Genomic DNA, 15,247 nt, shown 5'->3' with positions numbered 1-15,247 from the left:
ATTGAGTTGGATTGGAACTAGGAATGGTAATAAGGTGGGTTCAAAGCGGATCCAACGCTTAACTTAGTTCGAACCCACCTCAGTCGACGATAGTTGGACCCGGAACTCGCCTTGAGGGGATCCATAAAATTAAATTTGTCCCAGATTCGAGCTTGATCATTTAGATTAGATGGAACCCTGATCTGCCCACCCTTATGCCATATTGATGTGTTTTTGGAATTTTGGATTCTTTTGATAGAATATGATTATTACATATATATTCAAATGAAAATGCCCCTTTTTCAGGAAATTAATTTGCAAAAACACGTTGAATAATTTTTTGTTATATGATCAAATATATAGTCACTAGGAAGGTCGCATTTTTGGAATATATCAGTGTTAAGCCCTACCAAATTATACAGGGGAACTGAAGCAAATTGGCTATGAATTCACATGGAATGTGAAGGAATCAATCAATCAGTTTGCTGCACATCACTTGCTATTGCTACTTGTAAATCTGTAGGGTGGCTATGTCCACAATGGGATTGAATCAAGAAAACGCAAATGCATTTACCTCTTAACTAATCCAATAAAGTGAATTCAGACTAGTGACCTTTTCTCTTCATCTTCTTCCCCATCTACATTTTCCTCTGCCCTGTTCACTTCTTTCAAATGAGAATTTGCCTGTGTGCTGCTGGTGGAATCGGCCCGAGCAATCCGATTAGGAGGTTTCCTTTCAAGAACGAGCTTCAGTATGATTCCCATGGCTATGAGGAGCAGTCCTGAACCGTGTTGTCCGGTGAGTGGTTTTGTAAAGATTAAGTATGACAGCAACAAGGTGACGGCCTTTCTTGCTGTTGTTACCTGCAATAAATTTGGAAGGAAAGTTGTGCTTGTTTCTTTAATGTGTGAGCTTTCCAGTAACCAATGGAATTTTTTTAAAGCATGGAAGATGAAGCAAAGTAGCAATGTGGATACCATAGCTGTGGTTGCAGCCCCAAAAAGGGCTATGAGGGATAAAACAGAGACTTGCCCAACAAATGTAGCCATTGCTTCAAAGACTAGCACGCCGTAGACATAAGGATGCTGCAAATGAGGAATGATAATTAAGCACGTAGAATTTCGGGCAAAACAAGTAAATGCAAGCAGGTTCAGTTTAACATTCAAGTTAACATTACAGGTCGGCGTGCTGCAAACATCACCATGTTATGCTAGCTGATACAGATTACTGATAACACGGCCAACTGATGCCAAGTTTCCATACAACACAAAGTTGCATTCTGGTCATGCATACTGCATTTTAAAATACCAAATGGTGTGGATGATGTCATACTAGCAGTGGTTCCTGCATTGTGTTTACTGTCGTAATCCACAATGTTTGATGTTTCAGAGCAGTGCATATGAGAATTTTCCTTCATGGTAGTACTACAGAAAAGAAGGGTAGTGGGCTGCAATTTCACATGGATATTGACGAAGCATAAATGTTGATGCAGCTGGGTAGTCCTGGAAACATGGAACAACTAACTGTTTCTTGGAATGTAAACTCTAATATTACATTCTCTGAGATTGACAGTCAACTACTGATCAATTCACATTCAATTAGAGAAGTCATATGCAATCTGTAGAGTTACAACTTAACACTACCTAAACCTTTCTCAGTTCACTTATTCGCATGAAATTTTCTCCATCCCCGTTTCTCCTCTTTGGGTAAAATGCAAGGAGCAAGTTGAGACTAATTAGTGAATATTTACCTCAGAACAAGAACTCCATGCCCTGAACAATTCTCCTGTCAGAATCATTGGCATCAATAGAAAAGGCAAACCGACCACAGTTGAGCAAAATAGCATCTCCATCTGTGTGAACATAACCCTCATAAACAGCAGACATATGCAACTCCAACTTCATAGTTCTAATAACATGAGAAACTATGTACCTGAGTAGTCTCAGGATTCATGGTAAAAATTGCTTCCTGCAAGTTACCAAGAAAAGAATCCATGACAAGAGCGCCCACAATCATCACAACACCAATGACATTGAAATTCGGAGACGTGTTTGCATCTGCTAAGGTGAAAAGAATCAGGCCAACAACTAGGAGCATCGCGGATATATACTCGTGAAGGGGATATTTTCTTCTCAAACCAGGGATAAACGCCCCCATCACCATCACCGGTAGTACCTTTAATTCCGCCAACAAACAAACATAGTCGGTACAGTCAACCAAAAAAGCGGCTAAGATTCAACAGTCTTCACATACAAATTACTCAAAAACACGTAACTAAATTGTGTACCTTGGTGGACTTAAACATGATCTGTGCAGGATAATTAAGATAAGCCAAGGAACCCTTTGTTAATCCGTGAGAACCCATAAGAACAGCCGAGAGCTTGACGTATGTTTTCCATGGGTTCACCATTTGCTTCGTGGTGAAGCCCTGTAAGTATATCAGTCCCAAATATACGAACCCCTGTACAAAAGTAAAATACCAGCCATAGCTGCAAAACACCATAAATTTCAGAGACAATCGTTTCTAATTCAACAGCCACAACTTGAGCATGTTAAAGCCAACCCATTTTGATCATGTCAAAATTAGTACAACATGGACGGACCTGAAACTTAGGCGATTATATACGTACTCCTGCAGAGAGAAAACATGAGAATTTCATCACTAATCAGCTTTGAAACTTCATTATTCACATTTGAGTAACAGAACTTGAATTAGATCTGTGCTTCATTAGAAATCTTGAAATCAATGGAACAGTAATCAGTTAGACCAACCAGTCCACCATAAGAGCTAATAAGAAACATATATACAACAAGAATCATTACAACTCCAATGAAAACCAAAAACCCTTATTATCCACCTTGTCGGAGAAATGGTTGACTAATAAGTAAATTGAAGTCCAACTCACCAATTCAAAACCTGACCTTTTCACCAAATCCCATCACTCCAAAAACCCCTCTTTTTTTTCTACAATTTATTTCTATATGCCCAATAACAGAACAAGCCAAGAATCCACTTCACTCAATTGAACAAGATCAAAAGAACCCAACCCCCTCCCCAAGGAAGAAGATATGCAGAAATACCTCACAAATTCCATTGATAAGATAGCCAAAGAAGAACCCAGAAGAGCAAATCAAGAACTGCTGCCAAGTGGGCCTATCACTTAAAGATATCCCCAAGAGGGACCGCGCTTGATCTTCCTTCTTCATCTCTCTTTCTCTCTCTCTCTCTCTCCTCTTTTTTCTCTCTGATCAATCAACAGAGAATATCAGAAACTGAAAACGTGTGCATACTAATAAATAGAAGCATTGAGAAGAAAATCTCTCTCCCACTTTGGGAGGCGTTGCATGGCTTTAACTGCAGCTGCAGCGAAAGTAGACCAAAAGGCCAAGAAAAGGAACTCTTTAGTGCCCAAGAAAAGTACTTAAAACTTCTTACATATATTCATGTACTGCTGCTGCTACTACTACTAGTAGTGTGAACTTCGTGTTCTTTAAGGATTTATCAAATTTGTACCTTCTGTATTTTCGTACTAATTTATATCATTCTTCTCTTGATAAATTACATTCATTTTAAATTAAAATTCTTTTTAATATTTGGATCTTTTTGTTATAATTTTTTTTGAATGATTTTAAAAACAATTGAATAAATCCGCATAGTAAAAAATAAATTTTTTATTTTTAAATATTTTTACACACACATCAAATATACCATATAGTCATATACTGCTAATACGTCATCAATATAAGGGACACTTTGTGCATATATATAGCATTTAAATTGTCTCATCTTTTGTCAATACGTCCTTGCTCGATTAGTAAAGTTGGGATTTCGCAACCATTCACCAAATCTACTTCAATATTAATTTTTTTTTGGTATCATTTTAGCATATTTGTTAATTTGAGTTATTGATATCTTGAATTAATTTTTGAATTTAAATATATTGAATGATACAATGAATTGCATGCTATAAAAAAAATTATACAAAATTGTCTTCTCTTTTGACTATATGTTTTATACATACATTTATTACCAAGATAAATAATATAATTAATGAGTGATAATTTCCCCAATTTGCAGGCCAAAACCCTGTCCAGTCAATTCTTGTTAAACGATATAATTGTATAAATAAGGGCAAATTATAAAGATTCATTTTGAGTTTTGACATAATTACAAATATCTTTTTTATTATTTGAAATATTATAAATACTCTTGATATTTGATAAAAATATGTAATCCTTAAATGGAGGTATGAAATTGTCAATTTTTTTCCTTACTGTTTTTTTCTTTTTTTAACAAAAATAAAATTCATTAAAAAGAATCAGACAGAGTGAATGAAAAATTATAAAAAAATAAAAATATCCACTTAGTTCATTAAAAAAATATAAAAAAATTATAATTCTTAGTTTATAAGAACATTTTGATCAGTACACTACAAAAAATAGAAGAAAACCTATCACATACTAACAGATTGGCTAAATTATTAAATGACTGTTAAAATCAAGGGATATTAATAATTTTTGAAACAACGAAAAGATATCATAATCATACCAAACTTTAAAGAAAATCATTATAATTTACCCTATAAATAACGAAGGCTTTCTTGTTTTATATGCCCATATTTTATAAACAATTTCTTTGACTTAAACAAGAATAAACAAGAACTCCTTATCGGAATAAACCCACACCCTCCAAGTCCAAACGATAATTATATAATTGCCTTAGTATTTTAATAAATTAAGTAATATATTAATCCAATTAATATATTAATATAACAAAAAAAATTAAAACAAAATTATAATAAAATTACATCAACGAGATAAATACTTACACATTTGATAGGTTAATTAAATTTATTTATAAAATCGTAATCTTAACCACTAAAATTAAGCCATAATTTATTTATAGGTATAAAAAATTCAAATTAAAATAGGCTAATTTTGTGTAATTAATGTCGTAATAGACTAACAACCTTTGTACAATTAAGACTTTAATGAGATGAATATAAAATATTACTAGCGTGCTCTCCATACCACACCTAATACATTAAACATATGTCGTTATGACATTTATAATTAAAATATTAATTATGATATATACTAATAAATACTATTTTTCGTATGTTAGTGCAACCACTTTCATAAAGAAGTTAAGCCACATAATTAGGAATTGGTAAAATTCCAGTTTTCGTTTTATAGGATAAGGGGTTCAATATATTCAGTTTTATGATTTATGAAAAATTTTACACTGGTTCCAAGATTAGAAAAATTCAATATATTTAGTTCTCTATTTTATGAAATTTTTAAAATACTCCTAAAATTGAGAAAACTCGTCATATTTAGTTATTTGCTTTACAGAATTTTATGGGACTAAATGTGTCGAGTTATCCCATTTGGAACTATTTTGAAAATCCTGTAAAGCATACGACTACATGTGTTGGATCTTTCAATTTTGAAACTATTTTAAAATTTTCACAAAATAGAGAACTAAAAGTGTAATTTTATCTTAAAAATTTGACCAGATTCAAGAAGATATTATAATTTAAATCCAAACTCGATTTCCAATGTTCATTCCATTCTCATATTATGATCGTCTCATTTTGGATTGAATCTCACTTGTATATAAGTATTGGTCTGTTTTAATAATAATTATTGATTCATCGTATGTTTAATATTGACAATTACTATATTTATTATTGATGATTAAAATTTAAAATATAGTTGTAATGGATTCACTAAAAATAAAAGAGTTAATTACATTTAGCTTCCATACGAAAATATGAAATTATACTTTCTTCAGGAAAAAAAAAAAAAATCCAAACTTCACTTACTCTCCTTTTGAAAATTCACGTTACCTGACCCAGCCCCATGTTGCTGTTTGGACAAACGGTATTGACGTTAGCAAAAAAATTACACAAGTTCTTAATTTTATTCCTTCATATCTCTTGTAATAATTTTGTACTTATAAAAAAAATTATAATAATATTAATCTCACTCCATACATATATTATATTTATCCTTTTATAAGTACAAAAATATACATAATAATATTAAATAAGGGGCAAAATTGAAAATTGATATAATTGTTTCTGCCGATGTCAGCGTTTTTAATTAAATCCTAATGAAAGAGGGTCGAATGTAAATGAAAAATCTTCAAAAAAAAATACTAAATGTAATTTTTTTAAAAATAAAAAAATATAATTGTATATTTTTAAAGAATAAATGTAATTAACCAAAATTATATGGCAGCCTTGAGAGATACTGATTAGACAAAATGACTACCGAAATGATCCAAATACCTTTTGGGCTAAGCTAAGAGATTGCCCGTTGCACTTGGCAAGTGGGTATAGGAATATCCCCACCATGCATTAGGTGGGGCCTTTCATGGGGAGGATTTTTCAAACTTACCATACAATTAAAAATAAAAATATATATTATATCGATTCAATTAATAAATTAATATAATTATAATTAAATTACACTATTTTTTAATAAAGTGAGATAAATATCCACATATTTGATGGGATTCAAATCTATGGCCTTGAGTTTAATAATGAGATTTCAACTTTAGCATCAACTGCTTAGGTTGAGACATTTTTACTAAACTGGGACACAATTTTTTATAATAATATGATTAGTTGGGTCAGTCTGATTGTCAGTATGTTTGATACAATAATTTTGTCGATGAGACTTAGCTTAATTGGTGAAACTGGTGCTTCATCATATTATATATATATATATATATGGGGGTTAGCTTCTCACCTATGTGTATGAATTGATTTATTTTAATAGCAGTTGTTGATATATTAAATAATAATTAGAGGTTAATTTTACGCACATGTAATTGATTTATACTGATTATTGATTATTGAAATTCATTGTATAATTGTATTTGATTTATTACTATTATTTATTTAAAAGAAAAAAAGGAACATAATGATCTTGCACACTTCTAGTGGTGAGGGACTCTATACAGTACAAGAATTTATTGTCTTGGGGGTGTATTGACTGTCTTGTCCTTGTTCCTTCTTCTTTAGCCATGCACTTTGAGGGATACTTTGGGAATTTCATCCTCACATGAATAACCCTCTTGATTACGCCACGTAACTGTCAATTTGGACCACCAGTCGTAACTTATATTTTGAGGTGATGTGATTTTTATTTACGAAAATAGAATCTGCCATATCACCAATCAATTAAATATTGGGGTAAATGTATTTTTTGTCCTTAAATACAGTTATTTATGTGATTTTAATTTTCAAATAATTTAAAATTATAATTTTGGCCCTTAAATTCTAATTTTTTTTGACATTTTTTGTCATTCCGTTAACTTTTCCGTTAAACTTAACGAAAATTTCTTTTAAAGTGGAAAAATTTGGTATTTTCCTCCAATTTTGTGGTGTTTTTTAATGTGGAATCCGATGCACTCATTTTTTCTATTTTTTTAAATTTCAAAAGAGAATAAATAAAATAAATAAATTTAAGCAACAAATTTTTTTAAATAATCTTCAAAAAATTATCAATAAATTTTAGAAAATTTGTTGTTTAAAATTATTTTTTTTGGTTTTTTCACTTTCGAAGTTTGAAGGAAAATAGAAAAAGAATATCTTGAAAAACACCACAAAAATAGGATAAAAATACATTTTAAATGAGATTTTCGTTAAGTTTAACGGAAAAGTTAACGGAAGGACTAAAACTGTCAAAAAGGCTAAAGTTTGAGGACCAAAATGCAACCTTAAATTATTTGAGAACCAAAAAATCATATTAATGACTACTTTTTAGGATAAAAAATACATTTGTCCCATTAAATATTTCTCAAAGAAATATGCATGGAATTTAAGACTTATAGTATGTTTGGTTGGGGTGAGAAGTGGAAATATGAGAGAAGTAAAAAAGAATGTATTAGAGACATTTTGGTGTTAGGTTAGGGAAGGAAGTAAAACTCAATGTATATGAAACCCCTATAAAGTTCAATTTTGTTTCTGTCCAAAATTGAATGAAAAAGTAAAAATATAAGACCAAAAAGATAAAAGAATATATATTTTATTTTTATTTAGTCGATTACCCACATATATTTATATATAGTTTTACTATTATATATATTAGAAATATATAAATTCAAGATATTATAAAGGGATAATTACACTCCTCTCCCTTCAAATTTGGTGTAATAATACATAGACTCCCCGTGCTCTGAGAATTCGTATTTAGCACTCCTGAGATTTACTTTTGTCTAACAAACAAGTCTGTTAGTTAAATCAAAATTCACAGAATTAGCCGATATTAACAAAAGAATAAAAATAAATTACCATTGGGTGACTTATAGTAGATTTATTGCAGGTCAAATAAATCTTTTCATGACCAAATTTTCCTTATATATTTTCACGCGTTAATGCATGTGAGGAGGTATATTTTTACCATTATAAGGATAGTTTAGTCCGAAAAAAATTATTTGACCTACAATAAGTCATTAATAAGTCAATCAAAGATAAATATCAATTTTTTTTTAGTTTTTTTTGTTGTTAATATCAGTAAATTCAGTTAATTTTGACCAACAGATGGACTTATTTGTTATATAGAAGCAAACCTCAGGGGTATTAGATGTAATTTTCCAAACCACATGGAGTCTACATATAATTACACCAAATCTCAGCATAGGAGAGTGTAATTATCCCTATTATAAATTATATGATTAAAAATAGTCATTGATAAAAAAAATATCAATTATATATCTATGTTAATATTCGACTAGCAAAAATTTAAGTAATAATTCAATATTTTTTTTATTCTTTTTAAAATTATCTATTAAAATTTTATTTATGAAAATATTTTTAAATGCAAAATATGTCAAGAAATAATAATTTATTTGATTTTAATAGTATCATGTCCTTTTTGATCATTTTACCGATAAAGACCTTATAATGCCAAACATCTTAACATTTTATAAGATGTAAAAATATTTTATAAATTTTAACATCTTATTCTATCCAAACAGTAAAGTTTATTTTTAAAATAAAATCCAACATTTTATAAATTTCTAAAACATCATATAAAATGTAGAAATTTTAAGATATTTTAAAAAGAATTAGGCAAAACCACCTTATTTAAGTTTTGGACCTGAATAAGAATAAAAAAGTCAAATAATCAGATTTAATTGAGTCCAAAAGGACCTTTACCCAAATATTGGCTAGCTCATTTGATCCAACATAATCAACTACTTCCTGCTACCAGTAAGCTTGTCAACTGGGGGTTGAAACCAAGTTTACAGTGCCAAATAGCTTCACAGCAATAAAGCGAGAAAGCAACTACCTAACTCTCCTACAAAATTCTCAAAACCCCACCACTCCTCCTACCAGAAAGCAAGAATGCATATAGTGGTTCATGGAAAATTCTAATTCAGATCGATTTTGGTTAAACCTGATCTAATTATATGACAAGTTTAAGATACTTATCATGTGATTGGTGTACAGTTCAAAAAAATGACCAATCACATGAAAAGTATTTCATACTTGCTATATAATCTGTGTGGTTTGGCGAAACCCAATTTAGATGGAATTTTCCATCATTCGAAGTTTCGAACCATCTTCACCCAGTTACAAAGTGACTTAATCAATCTCAAGTTATCCCATATTAACACATCAATTTCCAATCCAAGTCACTCAAGTTTTCAATTTAGAGCGAGGCTTTTTTTTTTTTGTGGACTAAAGTCGTCTGTACTTAGGCGAGAGGTGGGATATCAAGCAACAGCTCATGCAACAGGGCAGCAAAAACCTCGGATTCCAACTCAAACACCACCTCCTGGTTTTCTTGATCTAATGCTTTCCATTTCCCTCCTTTCTCCATGTCTCTAAGATAAACTTGTCTATTCTTCTCCACCTCCCATGCCACAAACAGCCCCCGGGGCTCTCGACCATTAATCCAGTCTTCTGCTTCTTGCAAAAGCTCTTTATGGACTGAGGAACGCTTATCGGAATTTTGATTGTCAGTTCTTTCTTTGAAGAAGTCCAGTAGCAACCTGTTTGTCTTTAGTTTGAGGGTGTAAGATTGTAGGGTGGCTTGCATTTGGTGAAGCAATTCCAATGCCTTTCGCTCTGCTCCATTCTCTAAGTCCTCGTATTGTTCTTCTTCTATGTCAGATGCGAATTTGTTGTTCATGGGAGCGGAGGAGTGTGGTACAGGGGATCCAGAGGATTCATTATCGGAGTCTTGGTGAGGTGCAAATCTTTTGGCTAGGTTCGTTGGCTCAATCTTGGCAAGGCACTCGAACCTTTGAATCTTCTTCATGAGTTTTTTCTTGGTTCCTGTTCATGAAATACAGTGTTTTCCATTAATCAGTGATCACTGCATTAATGAAAAACAGTATAAGACCTATGTTTTGTTCATAGTATCGTACTGTCAAATGTGTTAAAAGAGAGACCTGATATATATAGTTCATTGGGAGTGATAAACTTTAGAAGAATGGTTACTTGTTATCAACCTAACGAGATGGAAATTTCAAGAGAAATTAACAAGATCTCTTTTCAAGACATGGAAATATGACTTGGTCAGCAAATACAGAGTCTTTTCTTGTCAAACAATGAGAATCATGTCGTTCCACCAGTGGGAATTGTATTATACTGACGTGATATGATTCTGATCGTTATCCATATTGAACATCGACTTTGGGAAAACATTGCATGACTAAACTAAAATGGTGTGGAAAATCTCACCTTCCATACGAGCGAGTCTTTGCTGGAAAGGAGAGGAGACCTCATCCTCATCATCAAACGGACAATCCAGCACCGACACCGGACTGAACTGTTCCTTCTCCTCACTTGACCATTGCTTCTGCTATCCATTCATTCATCAAACATTTACACTCAAGTAACAGAAGCATAGAATCACAATAAACTCATACAACACCGGAGAAACAAAAAACAGTCAACAAATCATTTATTTGACACAAAAAAACCACCATATAGTTCATGTAATCAAGCTAAAATTTGAGTTGAATTGGCATGTAGTACGGTTGACACATGATAATTTTTATCCAAATTAAATTTGCTGGAATTATACCAATCAAAACAAGTGTATTACATTTATCATGTTATTGGTAACTCGCTTAAATTTTAGACTAATCACATAGTAAATGTATTGCAATTTTCATATAATTTATTCAAATTTCCACCCACTCAATTTGAATTAAAATATCCCCTAAATGAGATGTAGATCCAACTCCCATGTAGGTGGAGCACATGATCCAAAAGTTCAAGAACAAACAAAGAGGGAGTTGGGGTGGAGCCCCTGAAAGTTTGTTCAATAAAGTCTCATAAATGGAAAGCTCATGATCAAGAATTGAATGGGTTTGGGAGGACCATCTGAGTGAGGCAGGAATTCAGATGCAGAGGATGGCAGGGGCCTCCCTTTTTGCCAAATGTTCCTTTAATGCCAAATTCAACCTTATCCCACCATTCTTCATTAATATTTGGACCTATTTCTACTTTTAGCCCCACATGTCCTAATTTTGATACGTAGTTTGGATTGGTAAGTTTTCCTTTTGTTTATATATTAATTTTAAAACTAATTACAACCAACTCTCTTAAAATTTATTATAACAATAAATATTTATTCATTATTTAAAAAATTATAAATATTCTTTATAATTAACGGCTCTTCAATAAATACCCCATTTAGAAGAGTATTTATTAGACGGCCGTTAATTCAAAAGAGTATTTGTAATTTTCAAACCAATAAATCTTTTTTATAATTATAACAAATTATAGAAGAACTCATTTAATTTATCCTTACTTCTCATACAAGTAATATCTTAATTAATTTCTTAATATAATGTATTGCTAATATTTTAGAATTGTTTAAATTTATAATATGAAGGAAACTGCTCACTATTTGATCAGCTTAATAAAGTATGAGGTCAAAATTCACGATTTTCATGAGAAGTAGTAAATAAAATACAGAGAGAGAGAGAGAGTTTAAGACGATTTTCATGAGAAGTAGTAAATCCCAAGGTATCAAAAGAGTCAAAAAGTCAACTGCACTACTTGACAAAAGTTGATGACATATGTCTAGCTGTTTTAATATTAGATTTTTTTTTTTTTTGAATCAAGTTTAGTTCAATCGAATCAATTATAAAATAATTATAATTGATTATTTTTTTTAAATTATATATCAATCACATAATAAATATATTGCATTTGCTATATAATTTTTTTAGATTTGACCAAAACGAATCTTAATACTACTATCATTCCAAATCTCATATAATTTAATTTCCTAAGCAAACTCTTAATTAACTATTGTTAGTAGGGTGTATGATAAGCAAATGGCCACCAATTAGCAGCATCCAGAGGGAATAATAATAATAATGTATGTACCAAATGTGACCAAACCTTAACCAGCCATATTAATGGTTACATTAATGTTAAGGCATAAACCTAATTTTCCTCAATCAAAGTATGCTAACTTACATCCCCTTATGCCTAGTTCAGTTGGCGAAGTTGAGGCCCCATAATCTTAGAGATTATGGGTTCAAATTTTATTAGGTGCGTGGAATGTTGCCTGCTGCATTGTATGAGTTATTGTCTGCTGTAATAGTAGGTGTTATTGAGCGTAATATGATTAATATAATAGTCTTTGTTAAATATTATTGTCAACAGGAATGGTTGTATTTGTAATCGATTTTTTTCAATTAATAATGATTCATCGCTCTTACCTCAAAAAAAGGTATGCTAACTCACCATTACCAACAAAAATAAATCAAACTACTCGATATTTGATTAGTGCAAGAATAATAATAAAATATAATAAAAATATTAAATTATTTGAACTTGACTTATATTTATTTCAACTAAACCTCGTTGTAACTTGACGAGGTCAATAATTCAAATATAATTTTCAAACTCAAAATTAATTCAAATAAACTTGAATTGTGATTTGTTGAACTCAATTCCAATTATTTGCATCACTAATTACCATTTGGTTACGTATTAAATTATGATCCTAACTACCCATATGCCGAATATATTACTTAAATTGTTAGGTAATTACAGAACGAAGCAAGTTTCTTCTTAATAAGTGCAATATTCGTTTAGATTATAAATAATAATAAAATATTTAATTATAATAAATTCATATAAAATAAGATGAATATTATCATATATACTATTTCATTTAAACTTATAATTTTATTTTTATTTATAAAATTTCAAAGTCAACTATTAGATTAAGATTTTTTAAAATGAAATGAGACGTCAAAAACTACATTTAGGCTCTTTTTTATTTTAAATATATATATATATATATATATATACACTTGCACATTTATACTGTACATTCATAAAATTTACTGTATATTTATAAAATTTGGTATAATTATATGTTAAATTTACTATAATTTAAGAGATTATATCTAGTACTGTTAATATTTATTTTATCTAACGAATAAATTCCTAAATTACTTAAAATTCATCAAATTGATTAATATTATAAAAAATAATTAAATAAAAATCTATATCTACTCCTAATTGATTTATTTATTAAAATTATTAAAATGTTAGACATAAACATGAAAATTTATGTGTCAGACAAAATCAATATCAAACGTATTATATAATTTTTGAAATTACTGAAGATCTAAGTACACCAAACAACATAAGAGGGTAATATAATTATCTGTATATATTTACGGAAATTCGTAAGCGAGTTTCCTCACGGTGGATTCCGCGTATAGACAACACGTAGCGGGATCCTCGCCGTGAGAACACCACAGTGTAGTTTATTATCATGGAATCGAGCGTATTCTATCTTTTCCCGATACAAAAACCCGCACGTGTATCTGCAGCTACTTTTGCTCCATCTTTACCGCTGTGAATTTTCACCAATATCGAAATTCCTAATTCAAAATCCCCTTACCAATTTTGTTTTTTTACTGTTTTTCAAAATTTTGAACTAACATTTTTTAATCATTCGCCCATCCCCAAAAAATTCCCTTAATCTCTTTGTGAAATTCAAATAATAGGTAAATATTTAATCCCTTATGACCGCCAAAATTTCTATAATCTTTTTACCTTTTATGATCGGTAAAAATCAATTATTCGTTTTACCTTAATGGTGAGATCGAGTCTCCAAGATTTTCTGTTTAATCGGATTTATATTTGAATTTATGAATTTTAAATTTTTAAAAATAAATTACTCAAACTAAACCAGTTACAAAATAAGTATGATATATTTGTCATATGATTGATTACTTTCGCTAAATCATAGATTAATGACACCTCAAATGTGTTGAACTTATCATATGATTAATTCATATCCTGTCAAATTCAATTTGAGTTGAAATTTTTCTTTATTGGGCTAATATTTTGTTAAACATTGAGGATTTCAAATTTTTCCATACGGAGTATTTTCTAAAAATTTTAGCTCAAATGCAAATTTATCAATCCAAATAAAAATCTTTCACCTGTATATTAAATTTTATATTTTTTATGCATTTACTATTATTTGTTAGATTTTAATTTATTTTTGAACTTATTGACGTATTTATCAGCCTTTAAATCTGATTGTACTGGAGGACATTATTAATTGTTTCATATAAAAATGAAATTTGTTAAATATTTTTTTTTGATAAATTAAAATTTGAAATCTTAATATATATATTATATATGTAATATTATTTTATAATTCAAATTACATATTTATTCTATACTTTCATTATTATTTTGTTAAATTCAAATAGAGAAGCATAAAAATTTACTGTCCACAGTAAAATATTTCACTGAAAAATAATTAGAAATCTAACCTTTGTGTTAGTAGAAGAGTTGGTACTAGCGCAGCCGTCGATGCTCGTGGTTGACTCCGAAGGAACGTCGTCGTTACCACCTGCTCTATTGCCACTAGCCACCTCCTTTGGTTCCTGCACGACATCGTTTCCCGCCTCGGGTAAATTTAAATTTACCTCTGAAGAAGAGTTACCGCTCGAATTACACTCCTCCGACGCAGTAAAATCGCTGTTACTTTTGCTCTCCCGCGTTGGAAGCGAACTGTAGTAGCGATCCGACGGCTCTGGATCCTCCTTCAGCAGCTGGTCGAACGATTTCCACCGCGCGATCTCTTTCCTGCCCGACTTCCTCTTCCAGAAACTAGTTTTCTTGAGGATTTTGTTAGAGAAACTCCGCGGGAGAAACGAGTTCTTCGTTTTCTTCTTTTCCGGCGACTTGGCGACTGCGGCGAAGGGCAGAAGTTTGACGGCGGTGGATAGGACGATATGGAAAGCGG

General features: G+C 30.8%; 2 protein-coding genes across 2 annotated transcripts; both read right to left on the bottom strand.

The window, feature by feature from the left end:
• Window positions 340-3,404, bottom strand: LOC105164149 (UDP-galactose/UDP-glucose transporter 2-like). Its single transcript, XM_011082735.2, has 7 exons — window positions 3,062-3,404; window positions 2,584-2,612; window positions 2,268-2,469; window positions 1,913-2,155; window positions 1,731-1,832; window positions 958-1,065; window positions 340-843 (listed from the first exon to the last, which is right to left on the bottom strand). Exons 1-7 carry the CDS (start codon window positions 3,185-3,187, stop codon window positions 580-582), a joined length of 1,074 nt encoding a protein of 357 aa, XP_011081037.1. The 5' UTR covers window positions 3,188-3,404; the 3' UTR covers window positions 340-579.
• LOC105164242 lies at window positions 9,132-15,223 on the bottom strand (the record flags this gene model as incomplete). The annotated part of the gene is given in 3 exon segments (XM_020694540.1): window positions 9,132-10,278; window positions 10,687-10,804; window positions 14,772-15,223. Coding segments are annotated over 3 exon segments (1,154 nt in total), but the record flags the coding sequence as incomplete, so codon positions are not given.

This window comes from Sesamum indicum, linkage group LG6, assembly GCF_000512975.1.
Source record: "Sesamum indicum cultivar Zhongzhi No. 13 linkage group LG6, S_indicum_v1.0, whole genome shotgun sequence".
Taxonomy (NCBI): Eukaryota; Viridiplantae; Streptophyta; class Magnoliopsida; order Lamiales; family Pedaliaceae; genus Sesamum; species Sesamum indicum.
Note: the sequence above shows the minus strand (reverse complement) of the source record. Positions and strands in the feature narration are given on the sequence as shown.